The sequence below is a fragment of the Malus sylvestris genome, chromosome 8, assembly GCF_916048215.2.
Source record: "Malus sylvestris chromosome 8, drMalSylv7.2, whole genome shotgun sequence".
NCBI lineage: Eukaryota > Viridiplantae > Streptophyta > Magnoliopsida > Rosales > Rosaceae > Malus > Malus sylvestris.
The window spans coordinates 25,165,082-25,192,740 of record NC_062267.1 but is presented as its reverse complement, the minus strand read 5'-3'; the positions used below and the strand labels follow the sequence as shown (position 1 = coordinate 25,192,740).

Sequence of the window (27,659 nt, the reverse complement as noted above, 5' to 3'; positions counted from 1 at the left end):
TCTGTCTTTGATCGGCTTAGGCGAAGACCTTTAGATTCCAACACTTCTCTCCAAAGGTTAAGCTTCTCATTTTTTCTAGAAATAAATAAATAATAAAAATGACTTTTAATGGGTCGGATTTGAAGTTCTCAAATATCTTAATATATAAGGATTTGCCAAATATTTTAAAGAAATTCTCAAATATGAGGATTGAAAAAGTGGACCTGTATTAGTTTTGAGTTGGAATGTTGTTGTTTTTTTTTGTTTTTTCCTCGTTTTTGGACCAGCCCACATGGGAAAACTTCTCATTTGGCTCCCTTTTTTATTTATTTATTTATTTTATGTTGTAAACTCTTGAAAAATCAATGGGCACGATACTCCAACGAAATGAATAATAATATTTTGGTCTCTAAATTTAGGGATGATACTATAAGGATTTACAATTGCAGACTTTTTTTTAGGAACTCAAATATTCTTTTCAAGCTCCTAAATGAGTCCTCAAAGTTTGTGGTGGGAGTCCCTATAGAGGTGCTCTAAAGAAAAGAGTAAAGGGTTAGAAAATAGGGTTGCCTCCGCATAAGCAATTTATTTAATCTGTTGAGACACAGTTGAAGTTCAGTGATTAGATCACTGGTTACTTGAGAGTCATTGACTTGCTCGTAATATCGAAGGATGACTCTTAGTACGGTTTCAGCTTGTGGCCATTCATCTTGAATGTGTACCATTAAGCTCACTTTTAATATTAACAGCTCTAAGTGAAGTAACAAGATAAGGCCCATTCAACCGAGATTTGAACTTTCATGAAAATAACTTCTAACCTTGAACTGAATAGTAAAAACTTTTGTCATGGCTGAATACTTTTTTGAGAATTTGATTGTCATGAAACGTCTTTGTATTTGCAGAATGAAGATGGGAGATGGCGTCTGCATATTGAGGGGCCAAATACAATGTTTGTGGAATGTTTTGGTTCTTCATTAAGATGTAAATAAATTTTGATTTGGATGAGAATATATTTTAATATATTTCACACATTTAACATAGTTTTAAAACCCATGACATCGCACGGGCTCAATTTCTAGTGTATTACTATATTTACATTAGTTCATGTAATATTATTAATTGCACGTCCCCTATATGTTTCTTTGACATCTTATTTTAGTTCATCTTGAGCCACGTGTCACATACATGAGTGAAGGCCAAGATGCCACGTGTGCTTGGTCATTATAAACATCTTATTTAAGTTCTTCATTAGATTCATCCCCAGAGATTCATCTCAGACCCTCCAACCTATCCCACAACCTGGTGAGTTGTGACTAATTGATCACATTCACAAACTCGACAAACACTAAACGGATAATAAGTCGCGTATAAGTTGATGGTTTACTTTTCTATATGTAAACATGTTGCAAGTTTCAGTACAAATTCGTTGACCTTATCATCTTTTTCCCCCTACACTAATGGATCGTTTTCTCTTCCAGAACTCTCTCTCTCATATATAAATATATGTATGTATGTATGTACGTACGTTTGATCTCATTTATAAAGAAATGCAGCCTGGAATTATATCGATGGGGCTATGTATGTCCTTTTGTTCTCGTACATGATCATGAAAGGAGAAATAGATATAAATCTAAATTTGGTCTCGTACATGCTGATGAAAAGAGGAATAGATCAGTAATATAATTCTCAATAACATTAAATAATACTCACTACCTTGAAATTACATTGTTAAATTAATAAAAAGAGCAAAAGAGAGACGAGGCTCACAATACCATTTGGTATCTTACAAATCAAATGCATGAGCTAGCCGCCACCAATCGCTGGTGAAACCAAAGTGCCTACGGACATAACCATTTCTGCACGCCCAGACGAATAAGAAGCTCTCAATTCTTCGACATCAGAATTGTCGAGCACAATCCTGCATGTATCTTCCTTAGGCATATATAATACCAAGTCACCTCGATCCGATTCCATCAAAAGTGCACCATCGTCGAGGAAGACCACACATTAGGAGGGTAAATCTCCAGCCGAATTTTTACGAACATAGTTCAAGATTGATCGACCCCATATTCCATCATCACCCATATGGTAAGGCCAATGTCCTCATAGTCAAGAAGAGTTATTGTGGAAGAATGGCAGCAGAGAGTGTGGAAGAAGAGACGATGTCCAATAGTCCCCACTTTCGCCCAATAACATCGTTTATGCCTAATATAGGAAAACGAATGAAATTTCTCCTGTGCGAAATCAAAGGACCTGATTATTGTTGTCCCCTCAGAGTCTCTCTGATTCCAATGTAGAGCTCCATTTAAGAAGCTGGTAATCTTGCTTCTAGAAAAGTGGCCGGTGCATGCATTGAAAATGCTAGACAATTCTAGCATGAGAATGGCATGTGTTCATTGTGTTCATTGTGTTCATAAGCAAAGTCCATGGTGGTGGGCTACTTTAGTAGAGAATCAAGAATAATGGTTAGGATGATTTCACACTTGGTATTCACACTTGGTATGGTTGGTTATGCTTGCCTATAAATATAGGTGAGTGTGTTGTAATGTAAGATATAAGAAGAAGAAAAGAGAAGTGAGAAAGAAGAAGAAGAAGTAAGAGAGACAAGAAGGCTCTCTAAAGTGAGAATAAGTAGAAGAAGCATTCATAGCTTCCAAGAGTGTTTGAGTGATTTCTCTTGTATTAGTTTGTGTGAGAATAAGAAAAGTTTTGAGTGTTACCTTGAATATTCTTTTTCTCTTGCCTATCAATTTCCGCTGTGTTACATTCTTATTTGTGAGATAGACATCTCCAAAGTAGAGAAGTCTTTTAAATCCCAACACCTCGGCCGTTATAATATAACGAGGCCGCAGGCTCTAGGGAGTCTAAAACAATCTTCCATGAAGCTGCTTTGAGTTAGAAGATTGCAGCAAATCCATCTTTGTAATTTTTACCACCCAAAAGGACCTTGTAGTCTTGAGTGCTGGAATCGTAGCCGAATCCGTAATAACATGGTCTGAAACAAAACCAATCAATGTCCGGTAACTTACGGGCTGTTCTGGTACTAGGGTTCCACAAGAGAAATCTTATATTTTCATAGTATTCTTCATAGTATGCAATTGGAGGGTTAAGTAGTAGGCAGATGAGACCATTGCAAGAACCCACGAGTGATGAATCGTTGAGGCTAGTATCATCTGGAAATTCAGCTTCAACGTCTCTATGGTTGCTTCGTATCGCTGATGAAGAGGCAGAGGCGTAGGTGGCAACATTCTTCTTCAGTGATTGGTAGTCAATCAGTAGGGGAGATACAGAGGGGGTGCTGGTGGGGGTTCGGTTTTGTGAGAATCAGTACATTATTGTTGTTGTCGTTGGTATGTGCTCGGTGCTTGGCCACGAACTGGGGAGTAGTGATTAAGGCGTGCCATGACTTGCATACACAACGGAATTGGAGGAGAGATACGACCGGTAACCATGAAAGTATCTCGACGATTATATCGTCGTTGTTGGAGGACAAGATCGGCAATTCTCCATCATTACCCGCCATAATAGTAGAAAGCGAATGGCTGAAGTCTCGTGCGTATTGATCGTTAGGGTTACAATATAAATGTAAATATATAGATATAGATTGTGTGTGTCTCTATATATAGATATACAGGGCCGGCCCAGGCCCAGTGCAGGCAAGGCGACCGTCCAGGGCCTAAAAAAATTAGGGGCACCAAAATTATTAGGGTGATATATTTATATATGTTTTTATAAGAGTATAAATTTATAAAATTTGGTTTAAAGACACAAACATTTAACTAGAAGTGGTGGCTTGTCATTTGAAAATAATGAAGAGGTCTTAGGTTCAAAACACCAAGTGTGCTTATTTACTTATCATTTTTTACAAATTTCTTTTTATAAGAGTATAAATTTATAAAATTTGGTTAAAGGATCAAGAAGTTTAATTAGAAACAATGATTTTTGTTGTTTAAAATTAACAAGAGGTCCTAAGTTCGAAATGCTATGTGCATGTTTATTTTATTCAATTTTTACAAATTTTTGTTTGGTTGCTAATTTATTTTTAGTTACTATTTAGTAGCTATGTGGGTTGTTATTTTTAAATATTCGTTTTAATTCAAGTCTAATCTTCAACAAAGAATAATACGTAGACCAAATTTGCAAATTATATGACGTGTCATCAAAATGTTTAATTTAGTGCCCATTCATTAATAATACATATCAATTAAAGACTTGAAAACATCATTATTTTTTAGTCCTATATTGACAAGGTTAGTAAATAAGAAAAAAAACATCTCACAATTTATTCAAAAACACATTCAAAGTTCAGATGGAAAACAAAACTAATCATCTATCTACTTGTAAGTCCGAAGTTTTTTTGTTTCCCTCTCTCAATACAAAATAAATTCGTCTTTCTGTGTTTCTAAATTATTGAGTTTGAAGTGTTTTTCTAAGTATAATTTTTTCGATGTCTTATGTGTGAAAATAAATAACTTTCTCACATGAAGTTAGGGCACTTTTTTTTACATCGTCCCGGGCCTCAAAAATCTCTAGACCGACCCTGTATATATATATATGTGCTTGTTCTCACAGGGAAAGAATAAATACAAATCCGACTCCTACCATATATAGGGCTCCTAATATATATATATATATATATATATATATATATATGGGATAGGATCAAGAGACAAATATTTTTACAAATACTTTTACACTCTTTTTTAAGCCTTTTGATTACATGACATCCAAACGGTTCTTATTTATTCATTAAATGACATGGATGCTTATGTGGATTTTAACTAATATTTAAGTTTGGGGTGGTTTTTTTAAAATGTGTCATGCGGTTTTAATTTTCTCAAATTGCAGTATGAAGTTTTGAAATTGTTGTTATTTACGCATTTGTATTTGAGTATTCCATAAATTGATGACATGATGAGCATAAACTCGTAATAGGATTGATATGCAAGTTACATTGCATGCGGTCCACCACTTTCCTATTGGATAGGGTCTTGAGTTTCAACCCATTTTGTTTTAGGATCGAAACTTTCTCTCCTAAATTGTTGTAATAGTTTCAAACTCTTTTCCATTATAATAATTGTTAAAATATATATATATATATATATATATATATATATATATATATGAAACTACATCTACACCCATGGACGGAGCCAATGAAGGCTCACTGGGGGCAGATGCCCCCACTCAAGTAATTCATTTGTTTAGTTACAGGCTACAATTATATAATATACACAGGTTATCTTTGAAGAAAAAATATATATCTAATATCCAACATACATTCATTGTACTTATACTCCGTATCAAATATTATATGAGCAATAGTGCTCTTATTCTATCATCCAAACCAAAAAAAAAAACCCTCTCCCGCCTATCATGTACTTATATTTTTCTCATCAATTTGCCACTTTCCACTACTATAGTGAAATTTTTGTAACATTGGAATTGTGATACATCATCATTTGAAAACATCCTTAATATCATATTGCATATAACCATATTATAATAAGGTTTTCTTAGTTGTTTTCGGTTGCCCCCACTAAAAGAAATTTCTGGCTCTGTCCGACTACACCACATTAATTAAAAACTCATCAATTTAATAGAGAATTACAAGTTCAAATAAACAAAATGTGTAAATTGATACAATTTTAAAAACTCAAGGTGCAATGTGAAAAAAATTGAAACCTCGAGACTCATTTCAAAAACCAACTCAAATATATGGGGTGTAAAATGTAGTTTGGACCCTTTTTTTTTTGTTGGACAAGGATGACTTCCTGCCCACATGGGAAACCTTAATGAGTATCTGTTAAGACCCGTATAATTTGATATCATCATAATATAAAGGTGATAATGGTAGTGGTGGTGATAGTACAAAGTGAAATCAAACTAAATGAATCTTAATGGGTACCGATTGACAATCCAATATGTTGATTTGCGTGGCACTGTTTCATTTAAAAATAATTTTTTGCAGGACTATAATTCTGGACGGGGCAATACTAAACCCTTTCGGTTGGATATGGCCTAACGACCTACAATGGCTATATTGTTTCCGTTGAGTAAATTTTGATCAAGCTTGCATGTACTTCTTCTTTCAAGAGTAATCTCACTGTGATACAACACAGAGAAGTATATATGCATTCAAAGAAAATAGCTAGAGACCTACATTACGAGCATATATTATAGATGACAAAAGTGGACAAATCATATAGAAATTACAACGAATGAACAGAAGTGAAGGATTAATATAAACTAATAAGATCTAAATTACTTTTACAAACGCTCTATAGAAGTTTCTTAGATATTTTGATCCCAAGTTATTGCAGTGTCTTTCATATGACTAATGAAAAATAAGTAAGACTCAGAAAACAGAAGGCTGGACGGGAATGGGTATTTTGCCATTTTACACATCACACAATGTGTCCGTATAAAATTACTTGGTATAGAAGCACCTCATTGTATTTATCAACCTCATGAAAACAACTATGTTCAGTTACAAAAATTTCCTAATGACTGTCTTAAACTACTTCTTAACTAAGTCAGATATACCAATGTAATAAAAAAAATCTGTGTTTCAGTCAATCCTATTAATTCCAACTCCAAGTATTTTACCATCCAGATTTGGGTCGCTTGGGATTTGCAATGAGGAAAAGACATTCTACATCCTGCACTACATGTAATTATTCTGCTTGTTTTTGTTTTGTTTTTAGCTTGCCATTGCTCTGCCCAACCTACTGAGCAGAGTTTCACACATTGGCAATTTTGATTGACGATCGAAGTTGTGGCATCAACAAAAGTTACTGTTCACGGGAAGAATATGGTTGACGAGGGTTTAGGTAGCTCACGCACGTAGCACGTAAACATGCACGATTTATGCAGGGTTGATTAGGGTTTAGGTAGCTCACGGAAGAATATACAGGGTTGAGTTTAGGTAGCTCACGGGAAGAAAGAGACTTGTATGGAAAACAATGATTTTGGTATATAAATACGTCGTTTCACCTTCGACAATCAAACCACCTTCAGACTCGATCGGAGGCTTTCTACAATTGGAAACGAGGATGTCGACAACCATCATGTGGTGTACTGTGAGCGGAGTCGGACCGGGCAATAGAGCTCGGAGAGATCCGATGAAGCTTCGATATGCACGGTCAACTTGATGGTTCTCCGCATCGTCGTTTCCAAACATATTGAACTCAAGTCCCTCCGTTCGAGAAATATCACTCTCCTTACTCCCTTCGAACGGTAACCATGAAAATGGCTGCAAATCCATCGAGGTAAAAATCCTTCCTTTCTCTGCCATCTGATTTCATGACCTCCGAGGTCCGATGAAATCAACCTTGACTTCATGCATGCGTCCGATTATCTGTCTGATTGTATGCTCTTTGCCAAGGAAATGGTCAATCCGATGGATCTGCAAACATAAAAAAGAGGAATCCTCTCGGAAATGACAGATTCTGTCTGATGTATAGATGACTGGAATAATAAATGGAAAAAAACACAGATCTGCATCGATACTCAACAGAACCACCGCCACCACCAAGCGCCGCCGCGGCGTTAAATTCTGGGCCTCCAACGTACGGCTTCCTTTTCTAAAACCCTCTCTACTCAAGGTAAGTTCTTCTAGGTTTTAGTCCATTTTCAGATCATCCCCAATTTCGAAATTTTAGGGAATTGATTCGTTTTCCTGTTGCATGTTTAACATTCATCTGGGTGATGGTAATTTGAGGGTGTACGAACTGGAATTGCTGATGGTAGGCTTGAATTTGGCCAAATTTGGGTAAGAACCGTGAAACATTAATCTTAATTTTGTCCTCCTTCGAATTTAAGAGCGAAACTTGATGTATGTATACTCTTTTTTTGTTGTGAATTATGCAAATTAAGTGTCCTTGGAGGTATTATGGGTATATTGTCCGAATTGCGGTTTTTAAAGTTTATCAAGAAATTTGATCTGGGATTCTGAATTTTTTTTACAACTCAGTAATTTGTGGAGTTATTCGTAGGTTTTATCAAGAAATTTGATCTAGGTTTCATGTATTTTGCGACTCACATTGTTTTTTAGCATTTTTTTTCCATCACTTACAATTTGGCAACAGATTTGTTAGTGTTAATTAGAGCAGCCGTGGTTTTAATTTGCATCAAGTTTCAGCATTTTGTTCTAATTTTTGCAAGTTATTTGGTACAGCTATTCATACTCTGATCACAATTGCTGAGAATGTCAAGAGCAATGGAGTTGCCGTTGAAAAGAGTAAGTTGATATTTGACGAGTGTTGTGTTTGATTTCCAGTTCTATTTTGATAAACATAATGGTTAATGTTGTGGGGATGCTACTGGAACAGGCATAAGCACCTCTATTTTTGTCTCGAAGCTGGATGGCGAAGATGGACGGATTGTGCTGAAGGCTCAGGTTCGTTATTTTCTTTTGATTTTACTGATCAAAGTTGTTATGTTACTCACTGCTGGACTTTTTGTAATAATTATGTGTTCCTAATACTAAAATTGTCCCTCTTTCTGTCTCATAGTTGGTGATTTTGCTGGGAAAGGCTGAAGAAGTCGAGGAGACTGCAGTTCCTGTGGTTGCAGCGTGAAGGCATATATGATTCAGCAGAGTTTGAGTTGAAACTTGGATGATGAGTTATAGCTGGGTAATTCATTAGAATAATAAGGATGTGTCTATGAGAGACAGGTTTAGCACTTTGCTTCCTAATGCATGTTTTCTTACATGTCCTTTGATATAAATAATGAGGTTTTTTGCAGCTCACAGCTCTCTCTCTCTCTCTCTCTCTCTCTCTCTGCTCACACACGCATACAGAAACAACCACATTGTTAGAAAGCTGAAGAAACACTGGAATTTAGTGAGTCTGAAACGTTAAGGTTGACATTTAGGGTTCTCTTTCTTTCAGAGGCTAGAAGATATCTGGATCTGCTTCAAATTTCAATTTTTGTGCCCAGATTTGAGTGCCCTGTACGGTTTGTGTTGTGCTAAAAGCATGATTGTTTATGTTGGAGTGGTTTAAGGGAATGTCCAACTGAGTTGGGCAGTTTTTGTTCATTTTGTTCAGGTGAGCATCTTTGGAGGTATTGTGGGTATATCCCGTATATTGTCCGAATTGGGGTTTTTAAAGTTGAAATTTAATCTGGGATTCTGAATTTTTTTTACAACTAAGTAATTTGTTTTGTGAAATTAGATACTTTTTTGTGAATTTTTTTTTAATATATTGTTGTGGTAGTTAAGGTAATTTACGCATCTAAAAATGCTCGAGAGTTGAATGTGACAAAGTAAGCAGATCAGCATGTAAACTTGAAACCAAGAAGCTCAAACCCTGAGAATTTGATGGTTAGCCCTGTTTTCATATTTGTTTGCTTCAGTTAATTTTGTTGTAAATTAATTAATAACATATTTGAGCGAAACCCTGTTGGTTATTGTGCTTTTTTTTCTTCTTTTTTTATTATAGGTAATAACATGTATTTTCTCTTCTTTGCATTTAGCAGTAATCAACCTTAGTTATGCGAGTCAAAATCTGAGGCAGCTTCTGGACCTTATCCTCAGGAAGGTGGCATTTTTATTTCTTTTCCTTATCATTTGATTGGGTTTTGGGTTTACGATTTCAATTTGGTGCCATTAAGCTATTACCCTCAGACCTCAAAATTCAGGTAACCCCATGATTTTAATATTGCTTTCACCTGTTTTGTCCAATTATTGTTCTATGAATTGTATTCTTTAGTTAAATAATGATTAATTAGAATGTCTAGTAAAAAAACTCAGGCATTGCAGTGTTTGAAATGATAATATAAATCTAATTTGGCCAATAGCCAGTCAGAGAAGCTTATTTGGGAAGTAGGTTTTAAAGTTTCAATAGTTTCGTTGTGTGTAATTTTTTGTGCTTCGCCCACAGGAAATCTAATAACCAAAGGCATACTTATGTTTCCCAAATGGTTTTTAACTGTATGTTTCGTTTCTTTACTATTTCCAGATAATATAAATGATCAGTTATGTGATGCTGATGATAATAAACGAATTTTGTGGTGCTCTTGAGAATAAAGGTTCTAGTGTATTTGATTTGTTGTCTACAGAAAACCAAGGATTTGCTAAATATTTTAAAGAAATTTACAAATATGAGAACTCAAAGAGTGGACTCTATTAATTTTGAGTTGGAATGTTGTTGCTTTTTATGTTTTTTTTCCTTGTTTTTTGGACCCACCCACGTGGGAAAACTTCTTATTTGGCTTCTTTTTTTATTTATTTATTTTTAATGTTGTAAACTCTTGAAAAATCAATGGTAGACATAGCTTTTTTATTTTTATCAATGTGCACAATACTCCAACGAAATGAATGAGCCATCAAGAGCTTCGATAGCCAGTCACCCCACCCAAGGAATAAAGTTTGTGGTGGGAGATCCTATATAGAGGTGCTCTAAAGAAAAGAGAAAAATGTTAGAAAATAGGGTTGCCTTCGCATAATCGATTTATTTAATCAGTGGAGACAGTTGAAGTTCAGTGGTTAGATCAGTGATTACTTAACAGTCATTGACTTGCCGAAGGGTGACTAGTACGATTTCAGCTTGTGATCATTCATCTTGAATGTGTACCATTAAGCTCACTTTTAATATTGACAGCTCAAGTGAGTGAACCTAGTAACAAGATAAGGCCCATTCAACCGAGATTTGAAATTTCATGAAAATAACTTCTAACCTCGAACTGAATAGTTAAAATTTTTTCCGCGGCTGAACTTTTTCGAGAATTTGATTGTTATGAAATGTCTGTTTTTGCAGAATGAAGATGGGGGATGGCGTCTGCATATTGAGGGGCCAAATACCATGTTTGTGGACTGTTTTGGTTCTTCGTTAAGATGTAAATAAATTTTGATATGGATGAGAATATATTTTAATATATTTCACATATTTAACATAGTTTTATAACCCACAAGATTGCGCGCTTAATTTCTAGTGTATTACAATATTTACATTAGTTCATGTAATATTATTAATTGCAAGACCCCTATATGTTTCTTTGACATCTTATTTTAGTTCCTCCTGAGCCATGTGTCATATACATTAGTGAAGGCTAAGATGCCACGTGTGCGTGGTAGTTATGAACCAGGCGGACCAAGCAAACTAACTTTGAAACTTTGATTTCAGAATTTCAATCACAAGAGCTTGATTTTATTTTTGGAGAGCAAGAAAAACAACTTCAAAAAGGAGGAAATGCATCTGATCCTCGAGCATGTAATATTGAAAGAAGACGAAGAAACCCAATTGCTTCATTGGATTCATCCCTAGAGATTCATCTCAGACCCCCTAACCTATCCCACAACCTGGTGAGTTGTGACTAATTGATCTCATTCACAAACTCGAAGAACACTAAACGGATAATAAGTCGCGTATAAGTTGATGATTTACTTTTCTTTATGTAAACGTGTTGCAACTTTCAGTACAAATTCGTTGACCTTATCATCTTTTTTTCCCCTACACTAACAGATTGCTTTCTCTTCCAAAACTCTCTCTCTCTCTCTCTCTCTCTCTCTCTATATATATATATATATATATATATATATATATATATATATATATATATATATAAATATATGTACGTACGTACGTTTGATCTCATTTATAAAGAAATGCAACCTGGAATTATATCGATGGGGCTATGTATGTCCTTTTGTTCTCGTACATGACCATGAAAGGAGAAATAGATCAAGAGTAAGTAATCTAAATCTAAATTTGTCCTCGTACATGATCATGAAAAGAGGAATAAATCAGTAATATAATTCTCAATAACATTAAATAATACTAACTACCTTGAATACATTGTTAAATTAATAAAAAGAGCAAAAGAGAGACGAGGCTCACAATACCATTTGGTATCTTACAAATCAAAATGTATGAGCTAGCCGCCACCAGTCGCCGGTGAAACCAAAGTGCCTACGTACATAACCATTTCTGCATGCCCAGACGAATACGAAGGTCTCAATTCTTCAACATCAGAATTGTCGAGCACAATCCTGCATGTATCTTCCTTAGGCATATATAATACCAAGTCACCTCGATCCGATTCCATCAAAAGTGCACAATCGTCGAGGAATAGCGGATTCAACGACCACACATTAGGAGGGTATATCTCCGGGCGAATTTTTGCGAAAATAGTCCAAGATTGATCAACCCCATATTCCATCATCACCCATATGGTAAGGCCAGTGTCCTCAAAGTCAGGACGAGTAATTGTGGAAGAATGGCAGCAGAAAGTGTGAAAGAAGAGACGATTTCCAATCGTCCCCACTCCCGCCCAATGATATTCTTTATGCCTCATAGAGGAAAACGAATGAAATTTCTCCTGTGCGAAATCAAAGGACCTGATTATTGTTGTCTTCTTAGAGTCTCTCTGATTCCAATGTAGAGCTCCATTTAAGAAGCACCCTCGCCCAGAATAATATAACGAGGCCGCAGGCTTGAGGGAGTCTACAACAATCTTCCATGAAGCCGCTTTGAGTGAGAAGATTGCAGCAAATCCATCTTTGTAATTTATACTGCCCAAAAGGACCTTGTAGTCTTGAGTGGTGGAATCGTAGCCGAATCCATAATAAATTGGTCTGTAACGAAACCAATCAATGTCCGGTAACTTACGGGCTGTTCTGGTACTAGGGTTCCACAAGAGAAGTCTTATATTTTCATAGTATTCTTCATAGTATGCAATTGGAGGGTTAAGTAGTAGGCAGATGAGACCATTGCAAGAACCCACAAGTGATGAATCGTTGAGGCCAGTATCATCTGGAAATTCAGCTTCAACGTCTCTATGGTTGCTTCGTATATCTGATGAAGAGGCAGAGGCGCAGGCAGCACCATTCTTCTTCAGTGATTGGTAGTCAATCAGTAGGGGAGATACAGAGGGGGGTGCTGGCGGGGGTGGTAGGTCCGGTTTCGTGAGAATCAGGACATTCTTATTGTTGTCTTTGGTATGTGCTCGGTGCTTGGCCACAAACTGGGGAGTAGTGATTAAGGCGCGCCATGACTTGCATACACAACAGAATCGGAGGAGAGATACAACCGGTAGCCATGAAAGTATCTCGACGATTATATCTTCGTTGTTGGAGGACAAGATCGGCAATTCTCCATCATCACCGGCCATAATAGTAGAAAGCGAAAGGCTGAAGTCTCGTACGTATTGATGTTAGGGTTAGGGTTACAATATAAATGTAAATATATAGATATAGATTGTGTGTGTGTGTATATATATATATATATATATATATATATATATATATATGTCCCTGTTCTCACAGGGAAAGAATAAGTACAAATCCGATTCCTACCAAATATAGGGCTCCTAATATATATATACACACACACATATACAATAACTTATATTAGATCAAATATCAAATATAATTACTTTTTTACCTCTTGAGAGCCTCCTGATTCCAGAACATCTCATCCTCTTCAATTTCCTGATCGAGTAACTTAGTCATCCTGATAAATCGTATAAAAAAAGAAGGTAGATTCTCATAAATTGAGTCCCAAGTTTCGATCCTTGTCGAATGATTCGGTCAATTTCGTTACCTCTTCCCTCGGGTGGCGCGAGATGTCAGATCGAGAAACACAGCGGCCGGCTCGTCCTTGAGGACCTCCATGGAAAACTGAGAGAGATTTTGAGGACCAAACTGCAAAAAATCGATTCGATTTTGGATCAGCTGGACGGACCGGTCGACGAGAAGAAGGTTTTAAATCTTAAATCGAAAAAAGCACGTAGCTCTGCTTTTAAAAGAATGAGTTATGTAGGGTTGATTAGGGTTTTAGGTAGCCCACAGCCAGAAACACACTCATTGTGAAGGGTTGATTAGGTAGCTCACGCAAGAAAGAGACTTGTAGGAAAACAATAAAAATAGGGGTATATTTTGGCAATCAGTAAGTGTTTGGACAATTGGGCTCAGGGTCTACGTCATTGGTATTCAAACTCAAGCACATATATAACATTAAAATATAAAGCCCAATCCAAAACAGAAATATCTGCAATTAATTTGTATCTTCTGCCTCGCTCCATGTTTTGGCATCGAGACAAAAGATACATCTGCTTGACATTCCTATTTCACTTGAATTGTAACAAGAGAATTTGTTTCAACACGTGAAGTGATGCCGTGGCTTGTGTTAAATACTCAAAATCTTCCCCAAAACATGAGCACCGGAGCTGTCTCTGTAACCTCTCAAATTTGACGAAGCCTAAAACCATATATAGCAGTTTACTTGTTCATACTAATTGTACTTTCACACAACAAAAATCTGCTAGTGGCAGTTGGTTCTTACAGTAAAGAATGAATCTTCAAGGAAGAATGAATAAAACTGAATTACCGACCTCCATGTGTTGCAGCAGCGAGAGGTCGAACAACAGCTAAAGGATCCTGTTGGAATTTATTAGGTTTATTTAAGAAATTAATTAGAGATTTGATTTGATTTTGTAGTAGGGTATTTTTGGCATTTACGCATTAGGGTTCTTAGGTTTATTTCACTATAAATAGAGTTTGTAATTTAGTTTGAGAACAAGTTAGTCAAGATGCAATCTATTCGAGTTATGCAGGGCTCTCAGTATTTTCGATTATAAAAAGTATTCTTCTTAGTTTTATATTGTTGATCTCTAACTTTCAACTTGATATCAGAGCATGTTTAATCCTTTGGGGTTGAATCTGTTTTTAGTAGCCAGTTTGTTTGTCTTGTCACGTTCCTCTTTTTCGTATCAATTTGTGTGTTAGTTTTATTAAGGTTTTGTTTTGTTTTTTTGTTTTTAAAGTTTAGTCTGTTTGCCCCAGCCTGCTAGTACCATTGTATCATCCGCGCCGCACCGCCGCCGTTACTCCGTTGCATCTTGCCCACCATCATGATTAGTCGAGTGCTTGGACTGATGACCACTTGAGTGACATTGTATACTTGATTATTAGTTGGATCGTTTGTCGGAATTTGCTTGCTTGCCAAATGGTTGAATGCTGGAATTGCTTGATTGCTCGTCTGCTTGCTTGCTTGTTTGCTCGAACTCGAAGTGCTCATTTGAATCGCTTGTCCTCTTAACGGAGCTTGTCTTGTCGTGTCTGTTTAATGGAGCTTACCTTGTCGTGTCTGCATAAGGAGCTTGCCTTGTGTCCTCATAAAGAAGCTTGCCTTGTGTCCTCCTAAAGGAGCTTGCATTTGCATCTGCTTATTGGCAACCTCATGACGTGCACCGCCATGAGTTTGACGGGGGGTGTTGGAATTTATTAGGTTTATTTAGGAAATAATTAGAGATTTGATTTGATTTTGTAATATTTTTTGCATTTACGCAGTAGGGTCTCTTAGGTTTATTTCACTATAAATAGAGCTTGTAATTTAGTTTGAGAACAAGTTAGTCAAGATGTAGTCCATTTGAGTTATGAAGCCGTCTCGGCCTTTTCGATTATAAAAAGTATTCTTCTTAGTTTTATATTGTTGGTCTCTGACTTTCAACTACTTGGTACGAAGAGAGAACTGATGTTTGTGGGTAATTATACTTGCTGGTTTCTATGAATTTTATGAAGGCTTTTTAGTCAAAATGGTCACTGAGATTTGCATAACTCGGTCACTGAGATTTGAAATCGATAGAATTGGTCCCTGAGTTTGTCAACCATCAATCATTTTGGTCATTCTCTTAAATATCCCCATTGAATAAGGATAAAATGACAAAAATACCTTCAAATTTGGTCAAATCATTTTGCCGTATTATTTATTAAATTGAGGGTATTTTTATCATTTTGATCCTTACTTAAGTTTTCATTAAATGACCAAAATGATTGATGTGGACAATCTCAAGGACCACTTCTATTGATTTCAAATCTCAAGGACCAAAATGAGGTGTTATACAAATTTCAAGGACCATTTTGACTAAAAAGTCTTTTATTAAATAGCAATTTTTAAAAAATTAGAAAATAAGTAACAAAAGGCCAATTTGTCACACTTATATCCGCGGACAAGTTAAGCTTCATTGTACTACTGGTTTAATTTTGAGGATATATAGGTCACTTTATTTGTATTTTCACTATCTTTTAACTTCTTCTAGACAAAGGTGGGTGGGGTGGGGTGGGTACTACGCGATTTTGCGGGGCTTCCTAAGCTCGTCGGAGGGGTGGGTGGTCAACAGTTTGCAGCTGCAATAATGGCCGAGGTGGAGGCGATCAGGCAGGGATTAGAGATGGTTATTAGTAGTGGTGTTTTGGAACCTGGGGGTAGTTTGGTGGTTGAATCGGACTCAAACGGTTTGATTCAAATGATTAATCAGGAGGTCACGGCTGATGTGGCTCTTGATATTTATCTCCAAGACATTTGGAGGATGGCGAACTTGTTTCAGTTGGTGAGGTTTTGCTTCACCCCTCAGTAGTGCAATCGTGCAGCTCATTCGGTGGCGGCGCACGCTGTTAAGCATGGCAAGAGATTTGGCTGGGATTTGTTATGTCCAGAATTTCTATTTAATATTTTAGCAGAGGATGCAAATGTAACCGTTCGTATTTAATTTTAATAAAGTCCTATCTTTCGACAAAAAAAAAACACTTCTTCCGAGTCCAACTCCGATTCCTACTCAAATAATTAATTTGACACGATTTTTAACTCTATAAGAAGAATCTTCAAGAGTTCTTAGAAAAAAAGAGACTACTTGGGCCCAATTAAATAGCTTATGTTGGAGGAACACGGTGGTCGGATATTTCCGGATAGGAGCTTGCATCCAAAACAACAGATACAATGCAGTTTATGAGAACAAGTCACGCACGGTGAATTGTTGTCAGGCATTTCCCGGTGAGTCTTGAAACGACGACTCACTTTAGGTAAGTTTTTAAGGATATTCATCTTATATATACATCAAAAGAGATGCCAAGAAGAAAATGACTATGACCAAGAATTCGACTTAGATCGATCGAGTGTCTACTGTTCATTGTCTTTCGAGTTTTTCTCTATGTGACTGATCATAACCTTCCATTTCGCTGTACACTTGAATTGTGTAAAAAGAAAGTTGATATAGTAGTAATCCATAAATATGTCAAATTTGTTGTCTAGCAATACCATCATGAAGGTACTTAAAGAAGCAAAAGCCTTCTAAATAAAGTAAACATCGTCCATTTCTCTCGTTATCCATCCAGTTTCAAATGTTCAGATAAATTTCTTTAGTAAACTAGATCGACAATCCCTTTTTCTTCCGTGATAATCAATAAGCCCGATGAGTCTCGGTAGCTAATGCAATGACATAGAAAGCCTGCAAAGCCTCTATTTTCAGGTATCACATGCTCTTCCTGCTACTTAGCCAAAAGCTCTTGTTTAACACACTGGTGCACCAATTGTAACGGACGGACACTAAACAAACAATAACTCGAGTATAAATTAATGGTTTACTTTCCTGTATGTAAACAATCTGAAGAATGAAAACATGCTGCAAGTTTCAGTACAAATTCATTGATGTTGTTATCTTTATTTCCCCCACATTAACCGATGCTCTTCGAGAACTGTATGTATGTATGTATGTATGTACGTATGTATGTATGTATGTATGTATGTATGTATGTATGTATGTATGTATGTATGTTTGTTTGTTTGTTCTCATTTACAAAGAAATGCAGCTTGGATTTATATCGATCGGGCTAAGTATACAACTGCATACCAATGTACATGATCATGAAAGGAGGAATAGATCAAGACTAAGTAATATAAATCTAATTAACATTGGATAATACCCACTATCTTAATTTGTACGACAATTATATTACATTGCTACATTAATAAAAAGAGCAAAGGAAAGGCAAGGCTCACAATACTAGTTGGTATGTTTCACATCAAATGTATGAGCTAGCCGCCGCCAATCGCCGGTGAAACCAAAGTGTCCACGTGCATAACTGTTTCAAACCAGCCGACAGTTTTCCACCATAAAAAATGTCGACCACAATCTTGCACAATAGGATGTTGATTTTACACATATTCAAACTCTAACCGATTTGCATTATTAATATATTACTTCTCCTTAAAATCGGCCAGGAGGTTTAGCAGCAAAGTGTGGGGACAAATATATGACCAGTTTGTCAATTCATCAACCAAAACCATAAATATTTATATGGTCCATGTTTTGGTCGGATTAATCCACATATATTCCCTTGAATCCATTGTGAAAAGAGGGTCATTTCTTATCTTTGCAAGGAATGATATAAAAATCAAATTCGCTAAACGAGTAGGCTTGGCAAATTGTGCAGGCACAAGATCCTTACTTCGGGTAAGGAGATGCGTTGTAGTATCATTGTTCGATTTGAGTGTCCCAAACGTTCGTGCCAAGGTGAGTAAACTGCTCAATCACCAGGCTCTTGGTTGGCCACATGTGGCGCTCCCAATTGGGAGGTAGCCCATTGACCCCAAAATATTGGCTTCAAGCTTTTTATTTTAGAGGTGGTGCAAAGATATTCTACTCTATTTTCTTTAGTGGTTTCATTCATTATCTTTGTCATATATTTAAGACTCAATGACATTCTTCTAGAACAGAAAGAATATAAGGTGTCTTAAATGGTATTGTAGTACCATTCATACAACGAGGAGCGTGCCAATGCTCTTAATCAGGTTGGATGGACCTGAAATCGTTGCTAGAAATGTGATTTAGGTATAAAGTTAGTGTGCATTCATCAAGACAACTACCTTTCCCATATTTGTACCTAATCACGTGTTTAATCGAATTCAGTCACATGTATACAAGAAACATGATTCAATTAACTCATATTCGAGGACAATATCCATATTATAATCCATAATTAAAACAAACACCAAAGTTAAATCCAAGGACATAGAAAAATGTTCACAAAGTAAGCCAAAGTTACTAAGGGGATTCGGCCAACAAGGCTATCCATGTCAAAATTATGCTATTCAAACGGTGTTAAGCAAAATTAGTCTCATATATTGATGGTACTGTAAACACGAAAATTCTTGCGATGAATGAGACAAGAACACGTGAACAAAATAATATTTTGTATAAATGATTTTGGGGTTACAATCTCTCTCAAATTTAATCCTCTGATTCGATCTCCATAAGGTGTTGATTTGTGGATGGGCTACTGATCCAAAGGGTCGTTGGGGCTTGATCTTTAGGATGAACAGTAGTGTACGGATCTTCAAGGGCTTTTGGGCTTGCTCTTGAAGAACAGTGGATGAATTTATTGATGTTGTTGATCCAAAGGGTCGTCGGGGGGCTTGATCTTAGGATGAACGGTGATGAACGATGAACACTTTCTTCAAAGGGCGTTGGGGCTAGATCTTGAATTGGTGGAAGTTTTTCAAGGGTCGTTGGGGCTTGATCTTGAAGGAGGATTTGACGAAGAACGAAGAGAGCTTTCTTGATCCTTCAGGATTTGCTTGGGAGCTTTGGAGTTTCAAAGCCTCAAGATTTTGGTGTGATGTGAATTAGGGGTGGGTTCAAAAAATCGAAAACCGAAAAAAACCGAACCGAAAACCGAACTGAGGCTGAAAAAATCGAACTGAAAAAAAAACCCAACCGAAAGTGTAAAATTGGACCGAACCGAATCTAGTTCAGTTCAGTTCGATTTCTAGGGTTCGGAAACAGGATCGAATCGAACCGATTATAAGCAAAACGACGTCGTTTTTTCCTTAGACGACGTCGTTCAGAGTTTACTTCAGTCACTCTCTCTTCACTTCAATCTGAAAGACTGAAACCCTAAACAGATCCATTCGAATCCCTTTCCTTTCCCTTATCGGCTTATCCCTCTCCTCTGTACTCTCACTCTGGAACTTCAGTCACTCTCTTCTTCCTTCCCAGCGACCTGCGACCTGCGACCTGTCTCACACATCTCGCCGACGCGACATCGTCTCACTCTTAGTATCTCACCCCCGTGACCCGTGACCCGCGCACGACCCACTACTTCCTCTCGCCGTTTTGAGTCTCGACCAACAAATTCCCTCCTTTGCAAGGTTAGTCTCTCACCTTGTCACCCTCGTGAACGTGATGCCGAATACGTTTCGCAGATTTTTTTTTTTTGTTTTTTTCAATTTCATTGGTTCTGATTTGTAGCTTTTCAATTTCATGGATTTTGCAATTTGTTTTGGGTATGCTGGATTTGGTTGGGTAATTTCATTTCACTATTGGACTATTAGTTAAGGTTTTGATTAATTTGTGATAAATTTTGGTTATGCACTGCAACATGTTTTGGGTATGGGGAATGTCTGTACTCTGTTGTCGATGACAATTTGGGGAAATTAGGGCTATTGGGGAAATGAAATGAGGGTTGTTGGGGACTGGGGAGTCTGCTATATGATGCTTGCTTGTTCTGCACTGAAATTAGGGTTGTTAGGGTTGTTGGTTTTGCACTAAAATTAGGGTCGTTTTCTTTGTGTTAGCTTCAGTTGATCAGTGTGATACTGTGATGCTTGCTTGTTCTGCTATGTGCAATTATGCATGTTACTATGTTAGGTTCTGTTATCTGCATGTTAGGTTCGGTTTTGTGGTTACTGCCAAAAGAGATGCACATAATGGTGCAACTACATCTGATGAACCTAGCCCTTGTTGTGATAATAGTTTACTAATTAAAAGCTTATAATGGTGCATCTGAGATTACAGTGCATGTTAGGTTCGGTTTATACAAGGCATGCTTTATACAAGGCATGTTAGGTTTGGTTTCATGACCATAATGACAAATGTTTATTTCCTATCTTTCCTTTGATAATATATATATATATATATATATGGTCCTCACAAAAACCATCCCTAGTCTAATGGTTTCATAACATTTGTTCGGTTCGGTTTATTATGTACATTCGTAGCTTTTGCATGTGCATCCTACCTTTGCTTATTATATGTTTTGTATCTTAATTAGATGAAGTCAAGTGCATCAAAGGCCTCGAGCTCAAGCTCAAACTCAATGAGATCATCAAATAGCTCCCGTGAAAAAATAAACTCATCTACTTCTACTCCATCGCAAGTAAGTTGTCATCTCTATACTTTCTCTATGGTTTTTATGTCTCAATTTATTTAATAATTAATTGTAATGATTCTTTCTCTTATTTTTGAAGGACATTGTTGGTGAATCAACTCCACATCAACTCCCCATGGTGGCAACTCAACAAACTCCTCTTACTCATGGTGGATCCACAAATTTATCCGATGCAACTCCAAAACAAGGTGGCTCAAGCTCAAGTGATCAAGTAAGTAAAGAAGACACTCTCTTGGATAAGTTGGATTCACTAAAAAGTCATTCAAGATCTACAATTTGGGAGCATTTTGATAGGGTAATTGAGGGAGGTAGAGTTAAAGGGGTGTGCAAGTATTGCAACAAATTGTATATGGCCGACACGGATAAAAATGGCACAACTAGTATAAGAAATCACTTAGCTAGATGTAGGAACTATGGTCCTAATAAGGAAATATTTGCCGCAAATAGGCAAAAGATCTTAACCTTTGCCGGCACAAAAGATAAGTTGGAAGCTATTGGTTTTTCTCAAGTGGAAGTTACTAAGGCTTGTGTTGAGATGATAATTATAGACGAGTTACCTTTTTCTTTCGTTGAGGGAGATGGGTTTTGTCATTTTTGCATGCATGCATGTCCTTTGTGCAGAGTACCTAGTCATAAGACAATAGCTAAAAATGTACTTGGCTTGTTTTACTCTGAAAAGGAGAAATTGAAAAGTCAGTTAAAGACATTTAGGGTGTGTCTAACAACGGATACATGGACTTCTATTCAACAAATAAATTATATGGTTCTCACCACTCATTTTATTGATGATGATTGGATGTTACATAAAAAGATTTTGAACTTTTGTGTCATTCCAAATCATAAGGGAGAATCAATTGCTCAACTTTTGGAGGAGTGAGGCATAGAGAATGTGTTAACTATTACGGTTGACAATGCTTCGGCAAATGATTCCGGCTTAAAGGATTTGGTGCACCAAATAAGTGGGTGGGGGATTCCTAATGCACTTTTGCATGATGGAAAATATTTGCACATGAGGTGTGTTGCTCATATCCTTAATTTGGTGGTGAATGATGGGATAAAGATGTTGAATACCGACATACAGAGCATTCGTAATGCGGTTAGGTATGTAAGATCTTCCCCTCAAAGGTTGGAGAGTTTTAAAAGATGTGTTGAGAAAGTAAGAATAGAAAGCAAAGGGCTTGTGATTTTACATGTCCCTACTAGGTGGAATTCCACATTTTCAATGTTAGAATCGGCTTTGAAGTTCAAGCTGGCTTTTGATAGGTTGAAAGTAGATGATGGTCATTACCTTCCTTACTTTACTAGAGAAAATCATGATAATATAAGGGAGGGGCCACCTTCGACTCATGATTGGAGTGAGGCGGGAATATTTGCATCCTTTTTTAGACCTTTCTATGAAGTCACTTTAAAAGTGTGTTGTTCTAATACTCCAACAATTCATACTACTTTTGGTGATTTGTTTAAGATCAAAAGTCTCATCCTTGAAAACAAAGACAATGAATTCTTGTCTATGATCTCCATGTTGATGCAAGAAAAATATGACAAATATTGGGGTTCAATTGAGGATATGAATCAATATGTTTTTGTTGCATATGTGCTTGATCCTCGCCATAAATTGGAGAAGGTGGTTGATTATTATGAGATACTATATGGTGAGGACGAAGAGGACAAGAAAAAAGTTGAAATTGCAACCAATGCGGTGAAAGATTTGTTGTTTGATCTTTACAAGATTCATGAAGAGTCATCTTTTGATACACAACAAAGTGCAAGTAGTGGTGGTAGTTCTCAATCGGCAACTACAAGTGGAGATCCTTTATCAAGCATGACAGAGATTGAAAGAAAGTTGAAAGAGAAAAGTGAAATGAGAAAAGCAAAGAGAGCTCGTATTGTGCGCAATGATTTGGATAGGTATCTTTCGGATCCTAATGGGAAGAAGAGGCAAACTTTGACATCTTGAATTGGTGGAGGGTGAATAGGCTTTCTAAGTATCCTATTTTGGCAAGAGTTGCAAAAGAGATTTTAGCTATTCCCGTATCAACCATTGCTTCGGAATCGTCCTTTAGCACAAGTGGCAGAATAATTGATCCATATCGTAGTTCTTTGAGTCCAAAAATGGTGGAGGCTTTGATATGTACACAAAATTGGCTTAGGTCAGTTCATGTAGCATTACATCATGAGCCAACCATTGAGGAGATTGAGTTTTATGAAGAAGTTGAGAAAGGTACATTTACTTATTGCATTTGGTTTTGTTAGACTATTTTAATTAGATGCTAAGTTGCATGCTTGCTTTACATCATGTTGTTTCTTTTTTTATTTGCATGTAGAAATGACAAGTGGAAGCTCAAATAAAGGTGCTATGTTGCCTCATAGGCCGCCTAAGCGTTGAGCTTGAGCTTGAGGACTTGGAAGATTTTATTTGTGCAAGACATGAAGTGATGAAACCTTGAAGGTTTATTTGACTTGTGTGATGTTTATTTTAAATTTGGACTTTTTAAAGACTTAAACTTGGATGTTTATTTAAGTTTGGACTTTGGAAATTGGAAGACTTGGTTCTCATCATGGTTTTGTTGTTGTAAACATGTTCTTTCCCGAAGTTAGTGGACCGTGGAGCAACTTTGGCATATCTTTTCTTTGAATGTGAACTTTTATATTTCCTTTTTTTTTTATTTTTTGGAAAAAAAAACCGAAACCGAACCGAAAAAAAAATTGAATTGAAAAAAAATTGAACCGAACCGAAATTTCGGTTCATTTTCGGTTTTGGGTAAAAACCGAACCGCTGGGAACCGAACCCAGCCCTAATGTGAATTGGTTATGAATTGGTGTCCTTAAAATGAATGCTTTGGCTTCCTATTTATAGAATTCCAAAACTTGATTTTTGGATTTAAATAATCAGATGAAATAAATCATTTCTGCCAAGTGTTGACATGTGTCATGTTTGATGACTTTTCTGATGATTCTCAATGTTTCGTTGAGTCACATGCTATGTGTAAAATTTATGTGACACGTGAACGTTGAAATTTTAATTATTGATTAACATTTATTTCACCAAAATTTCGATGTCTACAGGTACTGCTTAACAACATTGGCAAGGGCACGAACAGGTGCGTAACCAATGATTTCTTCTATCAAGACGGAAGTAGATTATGCAGGGTTGAAGTTCAAGAATATTATCCCTATTCTTAAAGTTTTGGGTCTTAGGTGCTAAGGATAATGCTTCGAGCGTGATGCCACACCTTGACAGACCTTGATTTTACCATATATTGTAAAAACAAACTCAAAATGGGATTGTTAGATAGACAGACTCAGACTTGGGTTCGAAAGGTCCTAGCCGAAGTTGTAGAGGTCTGTCCAGTACTCCTCTGCATAGAGCATACATTTCGGTAGGCTTTGACCTAGCTGGGTAGAGCAATTTAGTAGACTCCAACTGAAGTTGGGTCTATAACTTTCTCTCACATTTGTGGTAGTAATTAGATCCAAGAATTTGGTAAACATTCGCTCTCTCTACACTACTATTTCAGGAATGAGTTGAAACATGAGAGGGTGAGAAAAGTATTCTCTAGTCAAAATTCGATCAAATTTTATGAACTTCGAATCGTACTCATCCATGGATGTAATCATGGTGTGCTTCAGGCAATGTCTTTCGTGATTAGACCGTCCGTATGAGCGAGCCAAAGAGCCATGGAATCCTCGTTGGGGAGATATTTCCATTTGGTTACACTTCGGGTATAAGTATTCGATTGAAGATCATGGCAAAGGCTTATTCAGCTCTTCCATACCATTATTGGCTTCAATGGTTTCTCAACTTCTTGATAGTCAAATGGAGATTCACGTTTTGTACCCACTTAAAGTGGTTTCTCAACTTCTTGATAGTCAAGAGGAGATTCACGTTTTATATTGTTGATCTCTAACTTTCAACTTGATATCAGAGCATGTTTAATCCTTTGGGGTTGAATCTATTCTTAGTAGCCAGTTTGTTTGTCTTGTCACGTTCCTCTTCTTCGTATTAGTTTGTGTGTTAGTTTTATTAAGGTTTTGTTTTTTTTTTTTAAAGTTTAGCCTCAGCCTGCTAGTACCATTGTATCATCCGCACCGCACCGCCGCCGTTACTCCGTTGCATCTTGCCCACCATCATGATTACTCGAGTGCTTGGACTGATGATAACTCGAGTGACGTTGTGTACCTGATTATTAGTTGGATCGTCCGTCGGAATCTGTTTGCTTGCCAAATGGTTGAATGCTGGAATTGTTTGATTGCTTGTCTGCTTGCTTGCTTGTTCGCTCGAAATGCTCATTTGAATCACTTGTCCGCATAACGGAGATTGTCTTGTCGTGTCCGTTTAACGAAGCTTGCCTTGTCATGTCCACCTAAGGAGGTTGCCTTGTCGTGTCCACCTAAGGAGGTTGTCTTGTGTCCTCCTAACAGAGCTTGCATCTACATCTGCTTGTTGGAAACCTCATGACGTGCACCACCATAAGTTTGAGACGGGTGTTGGAATTCATTAGGTTTATTTAGGAAATTAATTAGAGATTTGATTTGATTTTGTAGTATTTTTGGCATTTACACATTAGGGTCTCTTAGGTTTATTTCACTATAAATAGAGCTCATAATTTAGTTTGAGAACAAGTTAGTCAAGATGTAGTCCATTTGAGTCATGTAGCCATCTCGGCATTTTATAAAAAGTATTATTCTTAGTTTTATATTGTTGGTCTCTGACTTTCAACTACTTGGTACGAAGAGAGAACTGAAATTTGTGGGTAATTATACTTGCTAATTTCTATGAATTTTATGAAGGTTTTTTTTTAGCCAAAATGGTCATTAAGATTTGCATAAATCTTCACTTTGATCCCTGAAATTTGACTAAAAGCCTTTTATTAAATAGCAATTTAAAAAAAATAGAAAATAAGTAACAAAAGGCCAATTTGTCACACTTATGCCCGTGGACAAGCTAAGCTTTACTGTACTATCGGTTTCATAAATTTTCACTTTGATCCCTGAGATTTGACTAAAAGCCTTTTATTAAATAGCAATTTAAAAAAAATAGAAAATAAGTAACAAAAGGCCAATTTGTCACACTTATGCCCGTGGACAAGCTAAGCTTCACTGTACTATCGGTTTAATTTTGAGGATATATAGGTCACTTTATAAATTAATGGTTTACTTTCCTGTATGTAAACAATCTGATGGATGAAAACACGCTGCAAGTTTCAGTACAAATTCATTGATGTTGTCATCTTTATTTCCCCCACACTAACCGATCCCCTGCTCTTCGAGAATTATATGTATGTATGTATGTATGTTTGGTCTCATTTACAAAAAAATGAAGATTGGATTTATATCGATTGGGTTAAGTATACAACTGCATACCAACGTACATGATCATGAAAGGAGGAATAGATCCAGAGTAAGTAATATAAATCTAATTAACATTGGATAATACCACTATCTTAATTTGTACGACAATTACATTACATTGTTACATTAATAAAAAGAGCAAAGGAAAGGCAAGGCTCACAATACTAGTTGGTATGTTTCACATCTAATGTATGAGCTAGCCGCCGCCAATCGCCGGTGAAACCAAAGTGTCCACGTACTGTTTCAAACCAGCCGACAGTTTTCCACCATAAAAAATGTCGAGCACAATCCTGCATAATAGGATGTTGATTTTACACATGTTCAAACTCTAACTGATTTGCATTATCAATATATTACTTCTCCTTAAAATCGGTCAGGAGGTTTAGTAGCAATGTGTGGGGACAAACATATGACCAGTTTGTCGATTCATCAACCAAAACCATAAGTATTTATATGGTCCGCATTTTGGTCGGATTAGTCCACATATATTCCCTTGAATCAACTTTGAAAAGAGGGTCATTTCTTATCTTTGCAAGGAATGATATAGAAATCAAATTCTCTAAACGAGTAGGCTTGACAAATTGTGTAGGCACAAGATCCTTACTTCGGGCAAGGAGATGCGTCGTAGCATCATGTTCGACATAAGTGTCCCAAACGTTCGTGCCAAGGTGAGTAAACTGCTCAATCACCACGCTCTTGGTTGGCCACATGTGGCGCTCCCCAATTAGGAAGCAGCCCATTGACCCCAAAATATTGGCTTCGGGCTTTTTATTTTGGAGGTGGTGCAAAGATATTCTACTCTATTTTCTTCAGTGGTTTCATTCATTATCTTTGTCATCTTGAATATCCTTAAGACGCAATGCCGTTCTTCCAGAACGGGGAGAATATAAGGTCTCTTAAATGGTATTGTAGTACCATTCATACAACGAGGAGCGTGCCAATAATCATAATCAAGTTGGATGAACATGAAATCGTTGCTAGAAATGTGATTTAGGTGTAAAGTTAGTGTGCATTCATCCAGACAACTAACTTTCCCACATTTGTACCTAATCACGTGTTTAATGGAATTCGGTCACTGGTATACAAGAAACATGATTCAATTAACTCGTATTCAATGACAATATCCATATTATAATCCATAATTAAAACAAACACCAAAGTTGAATCCAAGGACATAAAAAATGTTCTTAAAGTAAGCCAAAGTTACTAAGTGGATTCGTCCAATAAGGCCCTCCATGTTAAAATTCTGCTGTTCAAACGATGTTCGGTAGAGCAAAATAAGTCTCACATATTGGTGGTACTCCTTAATGACATTGGTAGGAGCACGAACAAGTGTGTAACCAATGATTTATTCCATCAAGATGGAAGTAGATTA

General features: G+C 36.7%; 2 protein-coding genes across 3 annotated transcripts; one reads left to right on the top strand and one right to left on the bottom strand.

Moving 5' to 3' along the window:
- Positions 1–1,650: 1,650 nt before the first annotated feature.
- LOC126632268 (F-box/kelch-repeat protein At3g23880-like) lies at positions 1,651–13,818 on the bottom strand. Of its 2 annotated transcripts, XR_007626645.1 has the most exons (4): positions 13,530–13,818; positions 13,371–13,439; positions 11,774–13,117; positions 1,651–1,692 (listed from the first exon to the last, which is right to left on the bottom strand). XR_007626645.1 is itself a non-coding variant. In XM_050302607.1 (3 exons), exons 1-3 carry the CDS (start codon positions 13,598–13,600, stop codon positions 11,863–11,865), a joined length of 1,395 nt encoding a protein of 464 aa, XP_050158564.1. In that variant the 5' UTR covers positions 13,601–13,818; the 3' UTR covers positions 11,728–11,862. The 2 variants fall into 2 exon arrangements, 1 of the variants encoding a protein (XP_050158564.1); XM_050302607.1 differs by lacking the exon at positions 1,651–1,692 and having other exon boundaries at positions 11,728–13,117.
- An 8,123-nt stretch (positions 13,819–21,941) lies between these two features.
- Positions 21,942–22,889, top strand: LOC126631472 (zinc finger BED domain-containing protein RICESLEEPER 2-like). The gene has a single exon (XM_050301594.1). It carries the CDS (start codon positions 21,942–21,944, stop codon positions 22,887–22,889), a length of 948 nt encoding a protein of 315 aa, XP_050157551.1.
- The last annotated feature ends 4,770 nt before the right edge of the window (positions 22,890–27,659 follow it).

Bases quoted from the DNA above. Each gene is read 5' to 3' on its own strand.
- LOC126631472 (XM_050301594.1), top strand. From the start codon at position 21,942: ATGAGGTGTGTTGCTCATATCCTTAATTTGGTGGTGAATGATGGGATA.
- LOC126632268 (XM_050302607.1), bottom strand. From the start codon at position 13,600: ATGGAGGTCCTCAAGGACGAGCCGGCCGCTGTGTTTCTCGATCTGACA. The intron at 13,440-13,529 runs GTAACGAAATTG...ACGATTTATCAG, and splicing joins CGCGCCACCCGAGGGAAGAG to GATGACTAAGTTACTCGATC. The intron at 13,118-13,370 runs GTAAAAAAGTAA...ACGAGACTTCAG, and splicing joins AATCAGGAGGCTCTCAAGAG to CCTTTCGCTTTCTACTATTA.